The sequence below is a fragment of the Astyanax mexicanus genome, chromosome 5 (assembly GCF_023375975.1).
Source record: "Astyanax mexicanus isolate ESR-SI-001 chromosome 5, AstMex3_surface, whole genome shotgun sequence".
Classification (NCBI taxonomy): domain Eukaryota; kingdom Metazoa; phylum Chordata; class Actinopteri; order Characiformes; family Acestrorhamphidae; genus Astyanax; species Astyanax mexicanus.
Genome location: NC_064412.1, coordinates 13,068,021 through 13,091,360, shown reverse-complemented (window position 1 = coordinate 13,091,360; position 23,340 = coordinate 13,068,021). Strand labels below are relative to the sequence as shown.

Sequence of the window (23,340 nt, the reverse complement as noted above, 5' to 3'; positions counted from 1 at the left end):
GAGGTTTGAGGGGGCCTGTAGGAAACTGCTGCCTAAGTATATTGGCCCATTCAAGGTGTTGTCTCAGGTTAACGAGGTGACTTATAAGATTGAGTTGCCTGCTCAGTACAGGGTGCATAACTCTTTCCATGTTTCTCTGCTCAAGCCTCTTGTCCCAGGTCCGCTTGCTGAGGGTGTTCCAGATGACGTGCCGCCCGCGGCAGTGGAGGGGGAGGATTCATCTACCTATGCGGTTCGAGAGGTGTTGGATTCACGCAGGCGTGGCGGTGTGCTCCAGTACCTCATAGACTGGGAGGGTTACGGCCCTGAGGAGCGTTGCTGGGTTGCCGCCGGTGACGTGCTGGATCCTGCTCTACTGGCCGAATTTCATGCCCGTCACCCTGGTAAGCCTGCTCCTAGACCCCGTGGGCGTCCCAAGCGCTCACTCTCTTCTTCGGCTCCGGTGCGTAGGGGTTCCCAGTCTCGCAACCCCCGCCTGCCCGTCACCTCTGAGGCTACGCCTGGTCCTCCCGCCGGTACTCCCTGCCCGTCGGGTGGACGTCGTCGTGGCCGTCCCCGTTCCGGCTCCGTTCCGACTCCCTTGGGGGGAGGTACTGTCACGTCTGGTGCTGTTAGCTCCTCTGTCCCTTCCACACCCAGCTCTAACGGAGGTTCTCAGGTTAACAACTACACTACCCAGAATGCACCACCCGCTGACATCACGCACTCACCTGATCACGTGACGCCTCACCTGCTTCCACCAGGAAGCCCCGAATACTGATTGCTGGCACTATAAAGGTGCACGCCAAACAGACTTCATCGCCGCGTATTGTAGGTTATCCTCGTACAAAGCGTTACTTATCTCTTGTCTCAGTTACTTTGTGTATGACCTTGCTTTTGTTTACTCGACGCCGATTCTTGCCTCTGCCTTTGATATTGGATTGTTTGTGTATGACCTGGACTGTGCTTTCACTACTGCCTCTTGGATTACCTCTGATACTGGATTGCTTGTGTATGAACTCTGGACTGTCCCTCGTTTATGGTATGGTTTTGTCTTCATTGCTCTGTCTACTGGTGATCACCCTTATTTTTGTATCGACCCTGATTTCATCTGTTTATTATTATAATAAACCTACTTTGTTTTTATCAGTATCTGCGCTTGTCTGCTATTCTGTTCTGACCATGACACTCACCCTGTCTTTCTTAATTTTTTCTTTCTTTCTTATTATCTAATTCATTTTATCTCTCTTTATCTGTTTCTCACTGTTTTCCTCTTTATCTTCTGCTATTTCTCACCCTTTCTTTCTTTTTGCCTCCCTTTTTCTTTGATAGTCTTTACCTTTTCTTACTTTTCACTTTCTTTATCTTTTCATCTCCCTTGCTGCCTGTTTGTCTTTTCTCTCTCTATCCAACTATTTTTTCTACCCTTTTTTCTCTGTCTCAATTCGTCTTTCCTCAGAAACTCTTTTCACGCTATCACTGTGTATTTCTGTCTCTCTATTTCTTTCTATCTTTCCCATGTCCCTGCCCAGCTGTCTCTCTCTCTTTCTCTCTCTCTCTCTCTCTCTCTCTCTCTCTCTCTCTCTCTCTCTCTCTCTCTCTCACTTTCACCCACTCTGTTTTTCTCTCTGACAAATTCCAACTACCCTCTATTGCACTCCATTTTGCTCTCTTCATATCACTTTCTCTATGTACCTCTCTCTTCCTTTAACCCTTCCCGTCTTTACTTTCTTTTCCTTTAATCTCTCTCTCTCTCTCTCTCTCTCTCTCTCTCTTTATCTCTCGCTTGTGCATGCTCCCTCTCTCATATTTGCAGAGAACGAGTGCTCCTCTGGTGTATGCCTGTATCAAAATGAAATTATGGCAGAGTGCGAGGGCCCGCGAGCGCTGCTGAAATGAGATTTAGCACACAAGCATGATAAACTCACTCAAAAATTTAATGGCACTCATTTACATAAAGCAGTGACACAATGTAGCTGAGGTGGCCCCTGTAATTCAGACCGAAAAAAAGCTTCCAAATAAAGAATGCCCTGTTACACACACCCAGCAAAATGCCCAGGCTAATAATCACTGTAAACAAGGCACAGCAGGGTAACAGTGCTTTCCCTTTCAATCTGAAGTGCTGCTACAGGGGAATGAGAAATTCAATTACTTTTGCAACTGAGTTTGTTTATGGTGAGCGCGAGACCCTACGTCCAGTTTCCTTTCCTAATCACTGAGATAAGAAAACAGTTTCCCTTCAGAGAAGATCCAGAGCTTCATACCTCCAGCTGATTTAACTGACTCACTCTGATCTGCCCAGTTACAGCCACCCTGTCAGATACAGTCTCAATTCAGCCTGATTGGAGCACTGAAACATTACTTTGATATGACCTTTGAGAGGAAGCAGAGAGTATAAGTTCCAGTTAAAAGAGAGACAAACTGGTTTTGGGATGAAACGAAGGGTTTAAATGCTGGTACATTGCAGGTTTTGTTTTTAAATTGTGTTAATTGTTGCAAATGCCCTCAACATCCTCAACATAAAAACACCCAAATGGAAAATACAAGATGATGGGATATGGACTCTTTAAAAAAGGAAACCTTAAATTGTCATGGTATGCATATTTTACATTTTTTAGAGAAGTTGTTCTTTGAGATATAAATAATAGATATGGCTTTAGTTAAGATGTCATTAAACAATCCTATTTACAATCATGTTATTTTGCCTAAACACAATGACTTTTATTAAATAAAGTTGATTGTGTTTTACAGCGCTACCAAGCAAAATAAAAATAAACTAAAATAACAAAAATGGGTGTGATAATACCAATTTCAAGCCTGTTTTCCCATAACTATTGATTTCCCATAACTGTGATTATTAGCCTGCTAACTGGCCTCCCGGCCTGTGTAGTAAAACCACTCCAGATGATCCAGAACGCAGCAGCACGTCTGGTCTTCAACCAGCCAAAACGGGCACATGTCCCCCCGCTGCTCATTGAGCTCCATTGGCTACCAGTTGAGGCTCGCATCAAATTCAAAACTCTTACAATCGCCTACAAGGTGATGTCAGAACAGGCTCCTTCCTACCTGCACTCGCTCCTGAAGGCTTACGCTACCTCCCGGCCGCTGCGCTCCTCCAATGAACGTCGCCTCGCTTTGCCAAACAAACATTCACACAAAGCAATCCAGACTGTTCTCATACAGAGTTCCCCAATGGTGGAACAAACTACCTTCCACTACCAGATCAGGAGAATCTCTCGCTATCTTTAAGAAACTCCTGAAGACAGAGCTCTTCAAAGAGCACTTACTCTCTTAACACCTCTAACACACTAACTACTTCTAACCTCATTTCCTTCTTCCTCTCCTTCACTCCTCTATCCTATTATTCCCCTTTGTCCTCCTTTTGTCCCTATCCAAAGATGTTTTTCCTTTAAACTTATTTTACATTGTACTTGACTATTGTAAGTCGCTTTGGACAAAAGCGTCTGCCAAATGTAATGTAATGTAATGTAATGTAACTAGCAGAATCTGGAGGAGATGTGCTGCTCTCTTGTATTAAAAACACCATATTTTCCTGAAGTCACGGTCATATTTAACTGCTTCAGTAGTTCTGACTAGGTTGTTTTTACCAGTGGGTACATTTTGTGGGTGTAAAATATAACGAATCAGGAATAGTTTAACACATTTTGGGGTTTTACTGTTTTTTTTTCAGCTCTGTTTTGTTTCTGCTGTATTTTCTGGGGGGTTTTATGTTGTTGTGTGTACAGTGTATGGAGACTCAACACTTCATGGTTGGTCACTTATAAGTACTGAGCTAATTACTCAAACACAGCAAAGAAAATACTGTTTTTCATCCTTGAGAGCTTTTAGAATATAAATATAACATGTTTTGCAGTATTAGGTCTTCAAGCATGTAAAAACAAAACACTTGGGAAGGCATTAAGGGAAGATGCATATGTAGAGAAAGGCAAATTCTCTTTTATAGTAAAGAGATCAAAAGGTACAATATCAAATGGCCCATATGTTCTATTACGCACCGAATCTGCTATAATTCCTAGCGTAGCATATGCTAGACAATAACACAACACAAACAAATATAACAAATAAGCCTGTAGCAGTCAGCAGCACTTCACACGGTTTTGGAGAAACTAACCAAGAAGATTCTTTATCACATTGACACGCCATTTATACTCTGGAGTTTCATTGCAGGCTGAATTGCATCCTTTTCTTTTTTTGTCATTTTCATCTGAATACATTTCATGCACATTTTTTTTTTTATTTACCATGTCTGCACCGTAGGAGTGCTGGCTAATCTACTCAAATCTCAGCATAAAAGCGTTGAATTTGAATAGCAATCAGATCAGTGCAAAAGCCATACCTTAATGTCTCTCTATTCAGGTTTAGAAAAAGTGGAGGGGTGCTAAGAATAACACAAGAAAAGTCCATGTAATAGACATGATCCATCAGTCATGTTAGGGAGGGAATGCACAATTATGAAAACTAATGTAATAATCAATATGTTCACATCTGTATCCGGATAAATGATTGAAAAAATAAGTAAAATACACACACTGAGTAACTGACACATCTGAAGAAGGTACATTTTTCCACTGAAGTGTAAAAATACGTTTTATACATCTATTTACAGTCTAAACAGGTTTTAATGCTAAACAACCCTTATATTTAAAATTAGAAACATAAGCTAATTCATGCATAATATCTGCACTAAAAATCTCTCAAATTGATATGGTTGTTTAAAGCAGTTATCTGCCAGTGACACTGTACAGATATTATCATTATGAATTTCTGCTACATCTACAAACCATCTCCTTCTACATCACGTAAATACACTTCTGAAAAACACAATTTATTTCTTCAGATTTTTAGAATATTGTGTGTGTGTGTGTGTGTGTGAGAGAGAGAGAGAGAGAGAGAGAGAGAGAGAGTGACAAGCATGCTGAGCATAATATAGTCTTACATAATGTGCAAGAAAAACAATAGGCTTATTAAAAGCATCAGTATGCTTTTATTGTTCTGTATTTTTTTCCTAAGGTCCATTTTTAAATATAATTTAATAAAAAAATTTGTTCCCATTTTCTCCCCAATTTACACGGCCAATTACCTAACACCAGGAGGGTGAAGACTCCTCTGACACATGTGAGGTCAGGCTTTTTTCAAACTGCTGCTGATGCAGCATCTCCGAGTAGCATCCCAGCTGGGTCGGAAAAAAGTGCAGCGACTCGGTTCCGATACATCAGGTCACAGACGCCTTGTGCTGCAGGCATCACCCTTTGGAGTGATGAAGGGAAAGAGCGCCATCTACCCACCCAGAGAGAGCAAGGCCAATTGTGCTCTCTCGGGGCTCCGACAGCTGATGGCAAACTACATGAACAGGATTCGAACGTGCAATCTCCTGATCATAGCGGCAGCGCTTAGTCCATGCTTAGTCCATGTGGGTTTAACAGTTAATCCCAGCTCTGATACATCAGCCCACAGACACCTGTACTGATCAACATCACACATGGAGCGATGTGTGGAGAGAGCACCATCTACCCACCCAAAGAGACATAACCAATAGTGCTCTCTCGGACTCTGCTGAAGGCAAGAAGCATGATACAGGATTTAAACCTGATATATCTACTCGAAGCATATCATTTATTTTAACCAAACCTCAAACTAACCCATCTTATAAACACAGTCTTTTTAAGGCTGGCCTCAGTTACAATGCTGCAATACTTATTCTTATATAGCTTATTAATAATATTTTGGTCAGGGACAGGAACTCCTGTAACAAATGATGCTCATTCCAGTGTATATCAATAAGTCACCTTTCGTTCAATGAGTTATTGATTGTACAGCCTTGCCTGGGTGAGAAGTATGAGATGATAATGACATGCGTTTCCACTCTTGCCCTGTGGAACCCATATAAGAGACAGAGGTCAATTTACCACATGCATTGGTGTTAAACTAACATAGTTCAGAAGATGAATAAAGAACTACGAGTCTTAGTCAGATGCATTTTTCCATATGAACGTACAAAAAGCAAAAGTCTCATGGAATATCATGGACGATTTTGAAAGCCAATAAATGATAGAGATGCCATGAGCACTTCTTTGTGCTCTATGGGTGCTGAGTATCAATAATTCAGCCTCTAATGATTTTCAGTGGGGATTAGCTTAGCATCAACACTACTCTACAGGGGCTCTCCAAACACTATGACTCAACAGTCACCACCAGCCAAGACGTGACTCAAATTTATCATCTCCTCCGCTAATGTAGCTTTTACCCGCACTGTAGCGTCACTGGCTCTAATTAAATAGCAGCTAAATGTTTCCCATACAGGATATAAAGCATATGGTGTTTAATGACACGGTCTGAATGAAAAGCACATACAGGACATGAATGGTGACTGAGCAATAGACAAAGCAAGTGCTTTTTTTAGTATAATAGCGAGATATATTCTTCACGTGACAGTTTAACAGTTTTACGGTTCAGACGATTCCTTTTAAAGCTCTCTCTCTCTCTCTCTCTCTCTCTCTCTCTCTCTCTCTCATACACACACACACACACACAATAGACCCCCTGCTCACATAGTTAAAGAGACAGATGATGCCATGCTCCATCTGTTTATTGACATCCAGATGGCTGGGGACCTGTGCTCCCCACTGACCGCACCTCAAGGCCAGGTACGTGGGCGTCCTTTCAAACAAATGCGGCACATACAGTACATCAAATCCAGGCCGAGAGAATAAAGCACTGCCAAATTTAAACCGACGCACTGGAGAGTGCATCTGTGGAGTTTATCTCTGATTGTATTACACCAATGCTGGTTCTCCAAAAAGAGCCTTTTGTCTGATTCGAGCAGTGTGACATTAGGAAAGCAAAAGAAAAAAGCTTCAAAAATACCAAATCAATAATGGATTTTGGCAGACTTGTGAAGACAGCTGTAAAAAATGACAGCTTTACCCTTCTCCAGACACAACTCTAACCCTTTTCTAACACTGTTTTTTCTTCCTCTTTTTTTTCCACAGCCTGCAAACACCCCCTTCGGCTCAAATGGGAGAGAGCTGTGTCAGAGTTTCTATCGATTATGGTGTGTGAAAAATAAGCGTGAGAGAGAAATAGACTGAAGTGAAAGTGAGGGCTAAATAGAAATAGGATTCAAGATAGGGAGGGGGGAGAGATAAAGGGAACCACTCGCAGCTTAGAGACTCTGAGAGAGCGAGAGAGTGAGTTGATGGAGTGGACAATTATAGAACAAATAGGAAATGTACCCAGGCCTATAAATATAAATATATCTAACAAGTAACAGAGAGGTGGAAAGAGAGAGGGAGTAATGTAAGGAGACACTACGTGAGGAGCATGAGGAACGGATGATAGAGGAGTAGGAGGACGCGGGGTTTAGAAGAACAGACGGACACTGTTTTGTCTGAGTGTTGATGGGGCGGCTGTCAGGTTCTGATCTATGTGAAGGATCTGAACAGGAGTTTGCTCCAAGTTCCACCTGATCTACCATGAGCACTTCTCCAAACCCCCACAGAGGACATTGATCACCTCCTAGGGTGCAAGGAGAGAGATGGAGAGAGAGAGAAAGCATCTGTGCATTTCTCTTGAAAAAAACTATTTGAAGAAGTAACATGAGTTCAGACAAACAAAAAAGGAAAAAGAAAAAAAATAAGCCCACTTATCTACTGAATATGATTACATATCTTTCTGTTGCTTAGCTGTCATAACCATGCCAGCAATTAAAGGTAACAGAGGATACATTAAACATACTTCTAACATATACAGCTCTGGGAAAAATTAACAGACCACTTCAGTTTCTGAATCAGTTTCTCTGATTTTGAGTAAAATTAACATTATTTTTTTATTCTATAAACTTCTCCCAAATTCCAAATCAAATATTGTCATTTAGAGCATTTATTTGCAGAAAATGAGAAATGGCTAGCTTTCAGATCTCAAATAATGCAAAAAAAACACGTTTATATTCATAAAGTTTTAAGAGCTCAGTAATCAATAATCTTGGCATGTTCTCCTCCACCAGTCTTACACACTGCTTTCGGATAACTTCATACCACTCCTGGTGCAAAAATTCAAGCAGTTTAGCTTGGTTTGATTGCTTTTGATCATCAATTTTCCTCTTGATTATATTCCAGAGGTTTTTGATTTGGTAAAAAATAAGAAACTCGTCATTTTTAAGTGGTCTCTTAATTTTTTTCCAGAGCTGTACATAATTTTATTGTGAAATCTTAAAAGGTGCATAGATTGTAAAAGTGTATTCATCTCAGTATAGTTGAATAATGAAAGTTCAGTCCTGTAATGAATGGGCTGACTCAGGCTGCATGTGCAGAGAGACTTTTTGGGGGCTTTGTCCACACTCCTCGTCAGGGCAGACAGAGGTCAAAAAACAGGCAGGTGGATACAGCACAGAGACCGTAAAGACCATAATCCAGGCCAAAAACAAAACAACAGGTCAAACACAACAAAGCCAACCTGAATTATAATGCTCTGAACACGCTAGCTGTGTTCCAAAGTCTGCACTGCAGAGTCCTACCAAGGTAAAACAGGACCATGGTAGGACTGTCCTAAGAAAGGTTCCATATAGAGAAACGTACTGGTCATACATATATAACAGTCTAATTATGTTTCTTAGTGCAATGCACAAAAAGGAATGTAGTACAAATTTAAAGTTCAATGACAAAAAATGATGCACCACCAATGATGCATGAGTTAGCGCTGTTAGGTCTGAGGCAGATATGTAAATGATTACAGTTGTGAGCTGATTAGATACTGGCTTGTGCCATAAGCGAGTGTATAAAAGTTCTTTCCCCTGCTGTCCAATAATAATAAAAAAAACTTTTAGAGGTTACTTATAGGTAGTGTACCTATTGGTGTAAATTTTCTTACTACTAGACATGCCACTATGATGCAATCAAATATATTTTAGACTGAGAGAAGCAGGATAGTACTTTTAAAAAATTGCCCTCCCACATATTAGCCATATTCAGCCAGCCACCAACACCTTCATTTGGTTCAGTGATGTCATGAACAAGAAATCTGGACTGCTAGAACTCTATATCTTTAGCAATTAATGCTAAAGGTTCTGTTTAAGATTTGTTTAAGACAGTTGGGTTCAACTGCAGGTGTGATGGTGTGACACATACAACAGTCAGTCGCCCCTAGTAGTGGGATGTATGAGGAACACTTAACAGTTCAGCGATATGTAAAAGACAGGTTGTTATCACTTTGTTGTAGCTGCTCAATGGCAGGTGTTCAAACTGGCATTTTCAGAAGGATAATGCTTGCCCACATACAGCACGGCATTCCCAGGAATGTCTTCACCTGTCCAGTTGCTGGATTTATCAAAAATCAGATGTTTATGGGACCAGGACAGACACCAGCTTCAGCTTCCTATGAGTGTGAAGGATCTCCAGGCTCAGCTGCAGCTGCTGATGCCATGTCTGTCTCCCATCCTTATAGCTTACATCATCATTATATTCCCACATGTAAAATACAGTTTGATTCCAACAACTCCTTCCTGGTGTGCCATGTTTTTTGTCAATGTGTTATTCACAGTGTTAAAAGCACAGAAATAGAAAACTAGTTTACATTAAACAAACTTTTAACACACAAGAGAATATGCACTCACACATCAAACCGAAGATTCTGCTTCTCCTCAAAGAAGAAATCCAGAACAAATTTCCGCACAAAGTCCGGATTCAGCGTGTTTTCAATCACCTCTGTTCTGCCAAACTGGAAAAGATGAAAAAGAATCAAAGATTAGACTCTGCTGCAGCATTTCAAATCTATAATTCACAAATGATACTCATACCACATTGTGACAATGCTCTTGATAATTGATCCCACAGAGTTGCTAAAAACTTCAGTCTGTCTCTTACTTCTAGTCACCATGCTAACTTTGAGCCCAGAACTCCAATTTCCCTCAGCCAATGGGTCGCCTGCTCTTTATGAGGCAGTGATGAGCTATTGATCGCCTGCTGTACCTGAGAACACCTAAACCCCTATAGCCTTAAAGCCTGCCTATCAATCACACTGTCTAACAGGCTTAAACTGTGGATTACAGGTCTGACTTTTATCCTTTTAGTTTCATCCATTCATGTGAGGTTTACATTTAACTTGTGGAGATGATGCAAACTGGCAGCGGGTTAGGAAAAGGTTACTGTGTACTATTAGCTGCTGAAATACAGTTTGTAGATTTGTCAGTCTATTAAGCTTGCTGGAATAGGTAACAGTATCCAGTATCTAGGGAATGTAATGATTATGGTGCAGCAGAGCTTCAGTAGCTTTGATGTATCGCAACAAAGTGAAACAGCTTGAACAAAAACACATGGACCTTTTTTTTATTCTGTTTCTACATTTTTCATTTATCGTCTTTGATTGCAATGGCAGAAATGGCCAAACATATCGCAAACATAGTACACAACGTTAGCTATCGGACTGCAGCATGAAAGTGAACCTTCTTTTGAGGGTGACAACTCGAGCCTTCTGCTTTTTTCATCTCATTGATTCTGCTTGAAGGGAATTCACAGAAACAGCTGGAAACCTAGAGAGGAAAGGAGGACACTCACGGATCAAACACCTATTCCCCATGACACGGAAAAAAGTGTTTGATCTAAGACTGTTTTTCTGTCCTCTTTTGAAAATGATATGCCCTTTTAATGATTATTTCCCAATTTATTTCTATATGATTTTAATATTGTCACAAACTAGAAGCGTAGAACCAACAAAACATGATATAATGTAATGAAATATGAACACATACACATATAACTATCTAACTTATTAATTAAATCAATAAAGCCACACCATAACATTCAAACACGCACCATTTGGGAACTATAAAAAGGTGTGACTTGTTTATAGAATGTAAGTGCTATTTAGGGCACAAGATCAGCCTACAACTCTGCAACTTTAATTTTCTGTTAGTTCAAGACATCAGCAGCTGGCATGAACAAATAAAAATGGAAATCAAATGCAATGTTGACTTTAGTGAGGTTTGTAGAAAACACAGATGTTTCCCACAGTGATTAAAACTAGTACTGAAATATATATATATTTTAAATAGAAATTCCACCAGGAGAGTATTACAGAGTATTTACTATTATGTACATTCAAAAATGACTATTTTAATGCATAGGGTAGTATTATTGATTGACTGATTTGCATATCGTAAATGTCCACATATCATAGCACACTGCTGCAAAGACAGAAGCGACTGTAATAAAAAAAAAGGCATTAAGCAGGACTGGTATGTTTTATTACTTTAAAGGAACACATTTCAGCTATTAAAGAAAAAATATGGTTTAGGGTTTAGTGCCTCTTTAAAAACTATGGGGAATTAGGGAGCATTGGTGGTATCCAGAGGAATCTAGATCATACTTCATTAGTGCTATAGTACCCCAAATAATGCAATTTCACTGCTACACAACCCTATGTTTGATACCACTCCAACTCACACGGGCATTGGAATTGAGAACATGAGCAGCTCCAGAGCTTCCCTTTCTATTAGCACTGCTTTTCATTTTTATGCACTATGCAGAATAATATTTAGACCTTTGCACATGTAGGATTTGGATTCCAAGACATTGATTAAAACTGGTCCTGAATTAAATATTTTTAAATGGAAATTCCACCAAGACATGACCTAGCCTGGGAAGCTGCAGTGTGTAAAGTTCAGAGTGTTTATCTCTGTTTGTCTTAGAGGTGTTTAGAGTAGCCTGCATTTTAATCACTGAATCTATACATGGTTTTAATGCAAAAAAATGGTGCAGTTAGGCTCAAATGATCAGGAAAGCAGTGGCTGTATCATATGTGAAAACAGTCCTTACAACTGAACCCCAAGTGTCTGGACCCCTAACAAACAGGTACACACATGCATTTTCTACACCTCCTGTAGAGTACAATCTGGCAGGCAGAGGCAGGGTCACAGCAGGCTAGCTTTCTGTGGTAGTAGCCATCTCTGGAAAGAAACTGAAGACTGGAATTTCCTCTGGTGGATAAAGGTACCATCCCTGCCCTCAAATGCCTTTCAATTCCATTCTCTCAAGAGCTCCCATTAATACTGCCCTGCTCTTAATTTCACATGTAGAGGACACTTCAGTGTCAAAGTCCCAAGATTCATTAACCACACTTTGACAGCTGACTGTGTGTGTGTGTGTGTGTGTGTGTGTGTGTGTGTGTGTGTGTGTGAGTGAGTGTGTGTGTGTGACACAGAGACAATAGAAAGTCTGACTCTCAATTGCATCACACTCATTTGCTTGCTAACAACATTCAAGAGAGAACAAGTGAATGTAATGACGTATGGGAACACACTCAGTACCATTAGTGTGTTATGGATACTAAGGACACATCATGCTCTGTATTTTTAGTAGCAAATTTGTAGCAGTGGCATATTTAGTCTGATATTTTGGTGCTTCAGTAACACTTTTTTTCTACATATAATAAGTACGCCTATAAAGAAAATGACCTTGAGGTGATTTAGAGAAACATAAGGCATGTAATCAGATTTGGAGAAGGCAGTTATATTTAAAAATGTAGTTTTAAGGGGAACATATGAAAAAAGAGACATGTGAAATTCAGATTTCTCATTCTTTTAGCAAGCGACACAGATAATAAAGAAAAATCTAACATATCACACATCTGCTTTGCCTAGACTGAGCAAGAGAGCCAATGAAAATGTATTCATAAGGACAGAAAAAGAGTGCTGTTATATCCTGCCCCCTAGAAATGGAAAAAAAATAACACCACACACACACACACACATCATTGCTATTGCAATGTTCTGTGAAACTAGGTTACAGCCACTATGGTAACCATTAGTATTGGGCTGGTAATGGGGAGGTGTGTTTGCGCTGAGCTTACGATGGCTCTCGATCCAGCCGATGTTGAACATGAGGGACTTCTGAGCCTTAGCAAGACACTTCAGCCAGAGATTAGCATTAAAAAGCTTTCATATTTTTTGTACTGAAAGTGTTCTTTCCTGTAGCCTCTAGTGCGGTATCACGTAGCTGGGTCTAAAAACGCTCTGGCCAACAGATGAGTCGAACAGTTGGTGCTTGAGTGGCATTCACAAGGAGGGTTAAATGGAGAAATTGGTCAATTTGGCAGCTCTTACATGCAACAGTTTGGGGGATCCACTTTGTAGCAGTCTATCCCCTCCATCTGTACTGTTCCAGTGTGTTTGTGTGCACGGAAGAGATGTTCATAACAGCTTTCACGTAAACACTCTCTCACACACACACACACACACACACACGTATATATCACATCGTGCCCTGAGGGTTTGTGGACTTAGACAAGAAGGGGCTGAAACATATGGGACAGTCCAGACTGTGTTCCATTCTGGCAGGCAGTTGGTGTAGGAGAACACTGGCAGCGTTTCGATCTGGCAGCCAACGTGAAGATTTTCCCTTTCATTCAATCCAGTCCTTATAAAGTGTATAAATATGGATGCTTTGAGGAAATGCTGAGGAAGTGATTCATTACGCCCTGCGGTGCACAAACTAATTGCTTCTACGGTCCACATCCTTCTCAAACTAGCAATTAGCTAATTAGACAAATAAGGAGCCTTCAGGTCATGTGTTCAGATCAGTATGACCACTTACCTGTAAAGTACATCAGCTCTGCATTCTTAATGGACTAAGAATAATATGTACATTTTGTGTTTGTTTTAGACCAAACATGCTGGAATTCATGTCATTCAGTATGACTACACTGAATCAAGCACTAATTATGAGGTAAAATGAACCTAATTTTTAAATAAATGTGAAAAATTAGTTGAATGGTCCAGCTTGCTACAGTAAATGAACAACCCAGCACGTGCTTCATTCCAGTACTGGTCGAGCCATATGGGTGAAAAGTATCGCAGTAATATGGTTGTCTCCACCACGTTTTAAGTTTGCAGTATGTGTCTTGTGTCTTTAAAACGTAAATATATACGTGACTGTTTATGATCCTGTTACCATTTTAGCTACATATCACAAGATATACTTCAAACACTTAATAACCCTGCATTGTAGACCATTCACATATCCATAAGAAAACAAAAATCCAACATGATATGTATTTTTCCTTTCAATAGCTGGTTACACCCCTTTTCGCAGACATAACTATATCAAAACACTTTCTGTTAATTAGTGTCTCTGAACCCTGTAGAGGACTTTTTGCCCACTTTGCTTGGAAAACTGCTTCAGCCTAGTGACATTTTGGCAGAAATCATAGCTTTGAAAGTTTTTTTTAGCAGCTAAAAGTCTTTCAGTTCTTGTAATTGGAATGTTTTCCACTTCTCTTTGCAGTGGTCCTCAAGATCTGAGATACTCATGGGTAAACTTGCATGCAGAGTTTGTTTTCTTCCATCTATCCACAAGTTTAATGTGATGTTCAGTGAAAGCCATTCTGTTTGTTTCTCTTCAGGCAGTCTATGTTGGTGTTTAGGCTTTTAACAGGTCTGACATTTGCATCCAGTATCTGATGATATTCCTTGTGTGCAATATGTATTTCAAGGTTTTAGACATGTTAGACATATCCTTCCTGAGGTCCTATATGTTGCTCGTATAGCTATATGTCGTTCCAGTCGTTGGTTTGTTAAAATCTCCTGACAGTAAAGACATGTATACACTAACGCATTGACTAAGACTCAGTCAGACTGATAGACACCCTGCAGGTTTCTCCACAGACAGCCATGATAGTACCACAAAGCACAAATTAAACGCGAGAACTCATCTGAGTGTGCGTGAGAGACAGAGTAATAGCTCTGTTACCATGATCCTCCAGTCTCAGCTTTTCTCTCTCCTGTTCTATGGCTCCAATAGAGACAGGATAACTGTAAAATCAGCATCTTTGATTTTTTTGGCCGGCCCTTCTCAGACTACTTCCTCTAGGTGTCCATTAGGGGTACACACTCTGTGATTCATTTTCTCATCAGAAATCTGACTCCTGAAACCCCTAATCAAAGGCACTAGCTGGAAGGACACTCTCACCAACTGAGCCTCTCTACATTTCTATTTAAATAAAGGCATCACATCCTATTGCAACATTTCACCCCAGTAGGTATTGGAAGTTAGAAACATGGCTGTATTTCGAGCAAAGGTGTCTTTTACATTGACCAACTGTAATATTGTATAGTAACTCCATATGTTCTATCAGGGTAAATCTAAGATACAGTTTCTATACCCACTGTCTATTTGTTCAAATTAATTTTTTATATTCAAATTTTATTCATTTTAATTCACTTTAATTCTGAGTTTTCTCTTTCCCTTTAATTTATATATATATATAGTATATATATATATATATTTTTTCTTTTAAACTTGACCTACATTTAGTTTTAAATATTTCTGTAAAGCATTTTTGAATTGCCTTTGTGTATGAAATGTGCTATACAAAAAAAAATGCCTTGCCTTGCCTATATAACAGCACTTTGTAATATTTTAATTACAGATTATGGCGATTATCTTTCTCTGAATACTTTATATTACCCTCCTTTTACTGGTGGGTCATTGTTCTTAGCGCTGCAGTGACACTGGCATGGTGGTGGTGTATAAGGTGTTAGTGTGTGTTGTGCTGGTTTGAGGGCATTAGACACAGCAGTCCTCATTGTCCACTCAATGTTCACCTCTCTATTACATGCCTACCTAGACAGTAACACTTCTGTTGCTGCACAGTTTGTGTTGGTTATTCTCTAGTCCTTCATCAGTGCTCACAGGAAGCTGCTCACAGGACTCTTTCCACTTGAAGCTGCTGGCTAGATATTTCTGGTTGGTAGACAATACTCTGTCTAGCACTGACACTGAGGTGTTCAAAAACTACAACAGCACTGCTGTATCTGATCCACACATACCAGAACAACACACACTATTAACACACCACCATCATATTAAAGTCACTTAAGTGCTAAGAATGACCTACAATCCAAATAATAGCTGCTATGTGGTGGTCCTGTGCATTCATCATTATTGAAAAACATAGTGAAAGAGGATATCAAAATATGGAAAGAACGGACTACAAAGTGCTCCTAAATGGTCTATATTTTTCAGGGTAGTCTCGATGTTATGACAAAACATTAAATTATATATATATATATATATATATATATACATATATATATATATATATATATATACATATACATATATATACACATATATACACACACACACACACATATATATATATATATATATATATACATTTCAAAATTACACTACTGCAACAAAATAAATATCAAAGTTTGTTTGGTGATACTATAGAACACAATATGATATGTTACAATTTCAATTAGGGGTGTTCCATAAGTCACAATGATCCAATAATCCAATATGTCAGCATACTAATAATGCACTCTATATATATCCAGGACTGAAGTAAAATAAATCATACTGGACAGATATAATCTTTCTCTAGTACATATTTTTTAATAGAAAATGAGAACAGTGTAAATTTTACTTTTGGTACAAACTGTAAAAAAATTGTACCCTGATGGCCCATATAGACCTAAAATAATAACCTAATGTTTTAGAGTATATTTGCGATGTGATATTCAAAAACGTTGGCGATAATATTAAGTATTATATGATATGGAACACCCCTAGTGCATATATGACTTAGAAAAACCATACTCACCTCTCTCCATTCTTTTGTACCTATTCCTTGTATGTACAACACCACCACTGTGGAGAACAGAGAGACAGAGAGACAGAGAGAACATGAGATTAAAGAGCTCAAGAGGTAATTTAAAATGAAATGCCACAGCAAATTAAGTGCAGTCAAATATCTCCTCAGCAAGAGAGATGTGACCTTTCCAAACTCTGTCCATCTACGCAATTAAGAAGAAAAAAAGCCAGTTTAGTGTCAAAATGATATGAAATATTTACTGAAACTAATTATAGTGTATCTGTAATAACGGATACAGGATCAACATGTAAGCATTTGCACAGTGCGGCATGGAATGATAGAAGCTAGCCTGGAATATTTCCATCATGAAGGAGAAGACTTTAAGATGTCTTAATTAACCAGTTCTATTCGACAGTGTCAGTACCGGCCCTATTGTGCTAAACATGTGTAAGTGCCAGACTTTAAGTAGTTCTGTATTCTATATTCTGATGCACTGTAACTGCTGATACCAACAATTTAACATTTTAAAGATCTTTTTCCTTAATACAGTTTCTTTTCTTTTTTACTAATTTATCATTTTCATTATTTTATTATTTAACATGGTTATTGTTCCAAGAAAGATAATAACATTTAAATTATCACTTTCAATGTTGGTGATGCACTTAGGATTACATCAAATGGTTGAAATAAACCATAAATTGTGTCTTATTTTAAAAGCAAATAAAAAAAGGACAGTTAAAACTAAATTGTCCAAAACAAATCAATGTTATGGTGGCAAAGCATTTCTACTGCAGTGCCCATATGCCTAAAATATGGAAAAATAATAATAATTAAAATAGTGTAGGTGTGACAAATAACAAGACAAATAATTAATATTACAAAATCAGTGGCAGATAGACTTCAAATATTTAAAAACAAAATACGCTGTGTTATTAATCTCACACAATCTGTTATGGCACAGGATGCTAATGGTGGTACCCACCTGGACACGAAACACGTGAGCCTGATGATCAGGACCAGCAGAGATCTGACCTGATTTAGTGTCAAATCCAGCACTGGCATTTAACTATAAAGTGTTATCATGCCAGTAAGTGCTTCCTTATTTAAAGACTTGGCAGAGGTTTGACTGCCAAACCGTACCGATAAATATGTATCAGTTAGGGAGGATTTAGGAGAACACTAATTCCAGGGATGATTGACAGATTTCTTAATTTATACAGTACGGGTGTATATACAGTATGGTGTTGATGGTAGAGAGGGGAGAATAAGAAATTGCTTTGTAGACTTTCTTAGATTGTCCACAGACTTTTTCTGAGGTTTTTGGGACTGTCCCTTCTCAGGGGCATGATAAGCCTAATAGGAAACCCTGCTGCCCAAAGTTAGATTTAGATTGGACAGAGCAGCCTAAATAAAGGCCGATAATTTAAGGTCTCAGGCTGGTTACTGATCACTGATCCTAATTAAGTTTTCAATTTAGTTGCATTATTATTATTATGGGTAGCAAATACCTTTCTTTTCACAGCTGAAGACTTGATAACTGATACCGTGCAAATTACATCAAATTACATTTTCTGCTCAACTCCCTTTATATACTGCAACAATCAGATTATAATAATAATATTTTTCAGATGTTGTAAAGCACTTACTCTAGCACATCTCAAATGTGATGTATTCAGATGCACTGACTGAGAAGGCCACTGAAGAATATGAAACTCAATGTCATGTTCATAAAACCAGTTTGACATGGTGCCTTTTTGTAGCCATTAGAATACAGGTAAACTGTGGCCATGACAGAAGTGGAAATCATCATAGTATTGTTGTTGTTGTAGTCCATCTCCACCTCAAGGTTAGAAAAACTGTTCATTCTGAAATCCTTTTTCTGCTCAGCACAATTGTTTAGAATGGTTATATGATTTAACATAGATTCTCTGTGAGCTCAAACCAGACTGGCCATTCTGTGTTGAGCTTTTTCATTAAAAAGACATTTCTGTCTGCAGAACAGCCACTCACTGGACGTGTTTCTCTTTGGCACCACTCTGAGTAAACTCTACAGACTGTTGTGTAAACAATCTCAGGAGATCAGCAGTTATAGAAATAGTAAAACCAGCCCATCCGACACCAGCACTGCCCTTATGAAGATTGATGTGAACATTACCTGACGCTGTTTCCCATATCTTTATGGTTGTATGCACTGCACTGCTGCCATATGATTAAATGATTAGACATCTAGATAATAAATGAGTGTGGTTACAATGTACAACTGCCAAAACCTTACCTATAAAGAATAGAATATAAAACTCTGGAAAAAAAGGGACCACTTAAAAATGATGAGTTTCTTTGATTTTACAGAATTAAAAACCTCTGGAATATAACCAAGCTGAAATGCGTGAATTTTTTGCACCAGGAGTGGCATGAAGCTATTCAAAAGCAGTGTGTAAGACTGGTGGAGGAGAACTAGCCAAGATGCATAAAAACTGTGATAAATCCAGGGTTATTCCACCAAATATTATTTCTGAACTCTTAAAACTTTATGAACATAAACTTGTTTTCTTTGAATTATTTTAGCCATTTTATTTTCTATAAATACATGCTCTAAATGACAATATTTTTATTTGGATTTCGGGAGAAATTTTGTCAGCAGCTTATATAATAAAACAACAATGTTCATTTTACTCAAACATATACCTATAAACTGCAAAACCAGAGTTTGCGATTGGGACACAGCCTCATTCTCAACAGTGGTGGGAGGTCAATATAGGGTGCTGCCAACTTCAAGCGATCCAGATAAAAAAGCTTTCAGGATATATTAGAAAAAATTCTAAATGATACTGTAATGACAAAAATGGTACAATAATGACAATTATTTAGCCATACTATGTATTTGGCAATCATGTTAGCATTTAATTTTGAATTTTAATTTGTGATTATATATATATTTTCTGTGCACTGGGTGCTGACCTGATGAGTGTCTATGTAACTACTTCAACTTTTGGCAAGCAGGTGACCTGAGGCTGCTGTTTGGGCATGGTCACGGTGGTCAAATACACAACAGACACACGCAGATACCAAACACACAGTTAATTAAATAAAGATCTAAGCTTATAAGAATGGTCAGGGACAGGCAAGGTCAGTAACAAAAGGGCAACATAGACAAGCAACATACCAGAGTGAGCAGGCAATGAGATCATACACAGGATATCCAACAATAAGTAGAAGGGCAAGGCAAAAGTGTAGTCAAAATACAAAAATAGGTTGCCAACTAGAAAACTAACAAAACAAGGGATAGGCAAAAAGAATGGTCAAAAGTACAAAAAGGGTTGAATAACAAAAAGACAAACAAAAAACAAATGAAACGTGGGGTAGAATGCTGAGGCGTCACATATTCACTCCCGAACATTTGGGAGGTTAGATGCAGGTGTATCCTGGGAAATGGAGTCTTTATTGAGAGCACTTTAATCCGTGGCATACAGGCAGACAGTGGCAGGACTGGCAGGACATATATTGTTTTTTCTTTTGTTTTAAGTGATTTTTAAAATTTTTTCACTGTTTCTCAGTTGCTTACTGGTCACATATGAAACAGTCTAACAACTGAAAACTGAAGGGCTCAGAGGGATGCACTGGCTACTTCCTCGAAATTGCTAAGTCGGCAGTATTCTATAGCTGTATATAGAGGGTCCTTCATAGAAAAAATCAGCCTACCTTGACTGTAGCCTAGGTTTCCGGACGCAGCTAGTATCTACCTTTTTTCCTACACAACACAAGCCCACTTTCTTATCTCCTACCTTCTTCTCAGCTTCTCCATCACTTCTCTTTCATAAGAAAGCAACTTTCCTCATTTCAATTTCTGCCCCATCCCTCCTTCCTCTTCTGTTCTGTTCCCCCCACCATAATATTACATCAAAGCTAAAGGCGAGGCTGTAGAGAAAGCAATTAGCATAATGTCAGCAGTGCAGGCTCCGAGCAGCCAGGCGTGACCCTCAGCCCTGTCCCCCTCTACTCCCCTCCACCTTCTCAAAGCAGACCATAAACAAGACCATGCTAAATGAACAAAGACAGGGAGGAGGGAGGCACTGAGGGAGTGAGGGAGGGAGGAGGGAGGGGGGTGGAGAAAAGAGGACGGAAGGTCCGGTGGGATTTAGCTAGTGGCAGATAAGTGATTCCAGTGAGCTTTACACACAGATAAGGCTGTGTACGAAGTGTGGCTGAGCGTAAAGGGAATACCTCCAGTGTTTAAATAGTGTAGACGGAAATTCCTGTGCTTAGAGCAGGTGGATTAAAGGCAGGAGATAATCCAGCAGCCATTATGAAAATTTCAGTACTAACACCTAATTATCTTGAAGTACAGTGTTAATAGTTTGGGGTTTTTCATCCAATAGAAACCTTTTCATTATTTATTTTCAATATATTCTATATTTACTATGGTTTATGCATCTTGAAAAGCCAAGAATGTGCTTTGAAAATAAGTGCTGTGTACTAATAAAGTCAAAATTTAGGCCATAAGCCACAATCGCAAATATCTGCTCATAATATATCTAGAAATTAATGAACTTTGCTAAATCCTGTATCAGACTTATAGATATGTATCTACACTCTTCTTCCTTAATGCCTAAGAGAGATCTATGCACCTGGCCATAGTGATCTACTTGCTTTAACAATAAAAAGCAAACCAATTTTATCTCTCATAAATAAGACAGGCTCCTCCAAAAAACTTTATCCTTGTTCATCTGATGCTATTTTGTGCACCTGATTCTATTTAGACATTTTTAAGAAGACATAAATGTGAGGCTGTCCTAACTTTCTCCTCACAGTTTTTTAGTTCTATTATATGTATAGTTCTATTACTTTGAATTCTCTTGTTGAAATGAGAAATTGTCCATATGTTTCAACATGTAAAAAAGGATGGCTTCTTGGTTTCTTTTTTTAAACTCTTCTCTCATTTTTTCCACACTATTGGATTTATAGCTGATGGAGGGATGGAGAGGAAGCAGAGAGAGATGAAAGAGTGGCAGATTCACAGGGTTTCCCCTTTATACTCAGTCTGGTCAGGGTTTGAAGTGCAGGACATCCTCTCTGACCGATCATTACACCCCACCCACACACACACACAGAAACACTCAAAGCCTTCACCCCGCGTAGATTAGCTTCTGATTCACCGTTACCATCTGTATGTGTGTGTGTGTGTGTGTGTTTGCGTGCATGAGTGCAAGACCTCAATGTAATTCACTACAGCATTTATCAGTCGTTCTTAAATGGAGGTCTTTACTATAAACTCCCAAAACTCCAGAACATGATACAGGGTATGTGTGGGCGTGACATCATTTGTCTAATATTTCAAAGTAGAATTATGTCTATAGAAGATTTCTATTATCTGCTATATGATAAGTACCCAACGCATAGTAGATGAAAATGTAAAAGTCCAAGTTCATTGTTTGAATGTATTTGAATGAAGTTATTCTTCACATTTAACCCAAAAATCTTATTATTTTCAAATGTATTGGTTAATTAATAACAGGCTGCTGTCACAGAGCTGCTCAATGGACACATTGAGGAGATCCTTTATCCCTATAGTCATTAGGCTCTTCAACTCTTCCCAGAGGAGAAAGAAAGACTGAGGAGAACTGAATCTCATGGGATGCATAGTCTAGATTTTTATCTACTTGCACATTTGACATTTTACTGCACTGTTGACACTTTTCCAGACACTGATACTGCAATACTGCATGTTTGTGATTTCTCCATGTATTCATATATTTGTACAATATCTTATTTTAGTTTATTTATTATCTTCATTATATTTTGTTTTTGCCATCTGAAAGAATTACAATTGAACTGCCTATTTGTCCTCAAATTCATATTTTTGTGATATATAAGGGGTATAAGAAAATATATTTTTTTAGAGAATCTGGATATTTTCTTTTACAATACTCTATCGATTTACAAAAATACAGTATTGATATTTTCTGTTATTAGTATACATTTAAAGACTAGTATCAGGCTGCAAGACAACAGTATTATACTCTTTAGATCCTATAGTTCTGATTGCATAATATATCTATCTAAATAAATAAGAAAATGAATGTAATCCTCATTGCTGTACAGTTGATTAACATGTCCTTTCTGAAGTAAACCAGCCACGACTGGCGCTTCATGGAGAAAATTTGGGTCACGCATAAATAAAAGAAAACCCAAGAGGTGCACAAATCAAGCTTCTCTCTACACTGAGTTGCATCTGCTTCACCACACAGTTCAGATGAATTTTGAGGGTCATGCTCTAATGAAGCCTCAACAAATCCTTAAACTACCTAGACTCTGGCCTACCTGACAAGATGCTGAAGTTTAACAAATCAGTCTGGATTGCACCCGTAGCAGCACTGACTGACTCAACCTGCTTAAACTGTCATAGCAGTCTCATGCTGTACTCACACCTGTCAGCCTATCAGTCTGTCCCTGGTTTTAAGACAAATGATGTCTCAACCTTTAAATACATACCTCAGGTCATCTTGAGTGTTAAAATGTTCTTTAAAATACATTTTTCTAAACTATAAATTGTTCTTTAATGAAAAAATGGTCGAGTATGTTTTGCCATTATGTGAATAAACTGCTGGGACAATAATTTATCAATTGTTTCTTCCAAAATCATGTATTTTTATTAAAGTAATTGTCTCTACTGTACAGGGAAAGCTTTCTACCACATTTTGAAGCACTGACGTCTTATTAATACACTGCCTGCCCCCAAAAAAGTCTCCACCT

At 38.7% G+C, this 23,340-nt stretch overlaps 1 protein-coding gene across 1 annotated transcript in view; it reads right to left on the bottom strand.

The window, feature by feature from the left end:
* Positions 1-23,340, bottom strand: part of LOC103023398 (copine-9) — a 158,749-nt gene that overhangs the window by 112,375 nt on the left and 23,034 nt on the right. Inside the window, exons 3-4 of the mRNA XM_007253317.4 lie at positions 16,600-16,646; positions 9,608-9,711 (exon numbers count right to left, since the gene is read on the bottom strand). Coding sequence (XP_007253379.2) covers positions 9,608-9,711; positions 16,600-16,646 — 151 coding nt within the window. The remainder of the gene's footprint in view (positions 1-9,607; positions 9,712-16,599; positions 16,647-23,340) is intronic.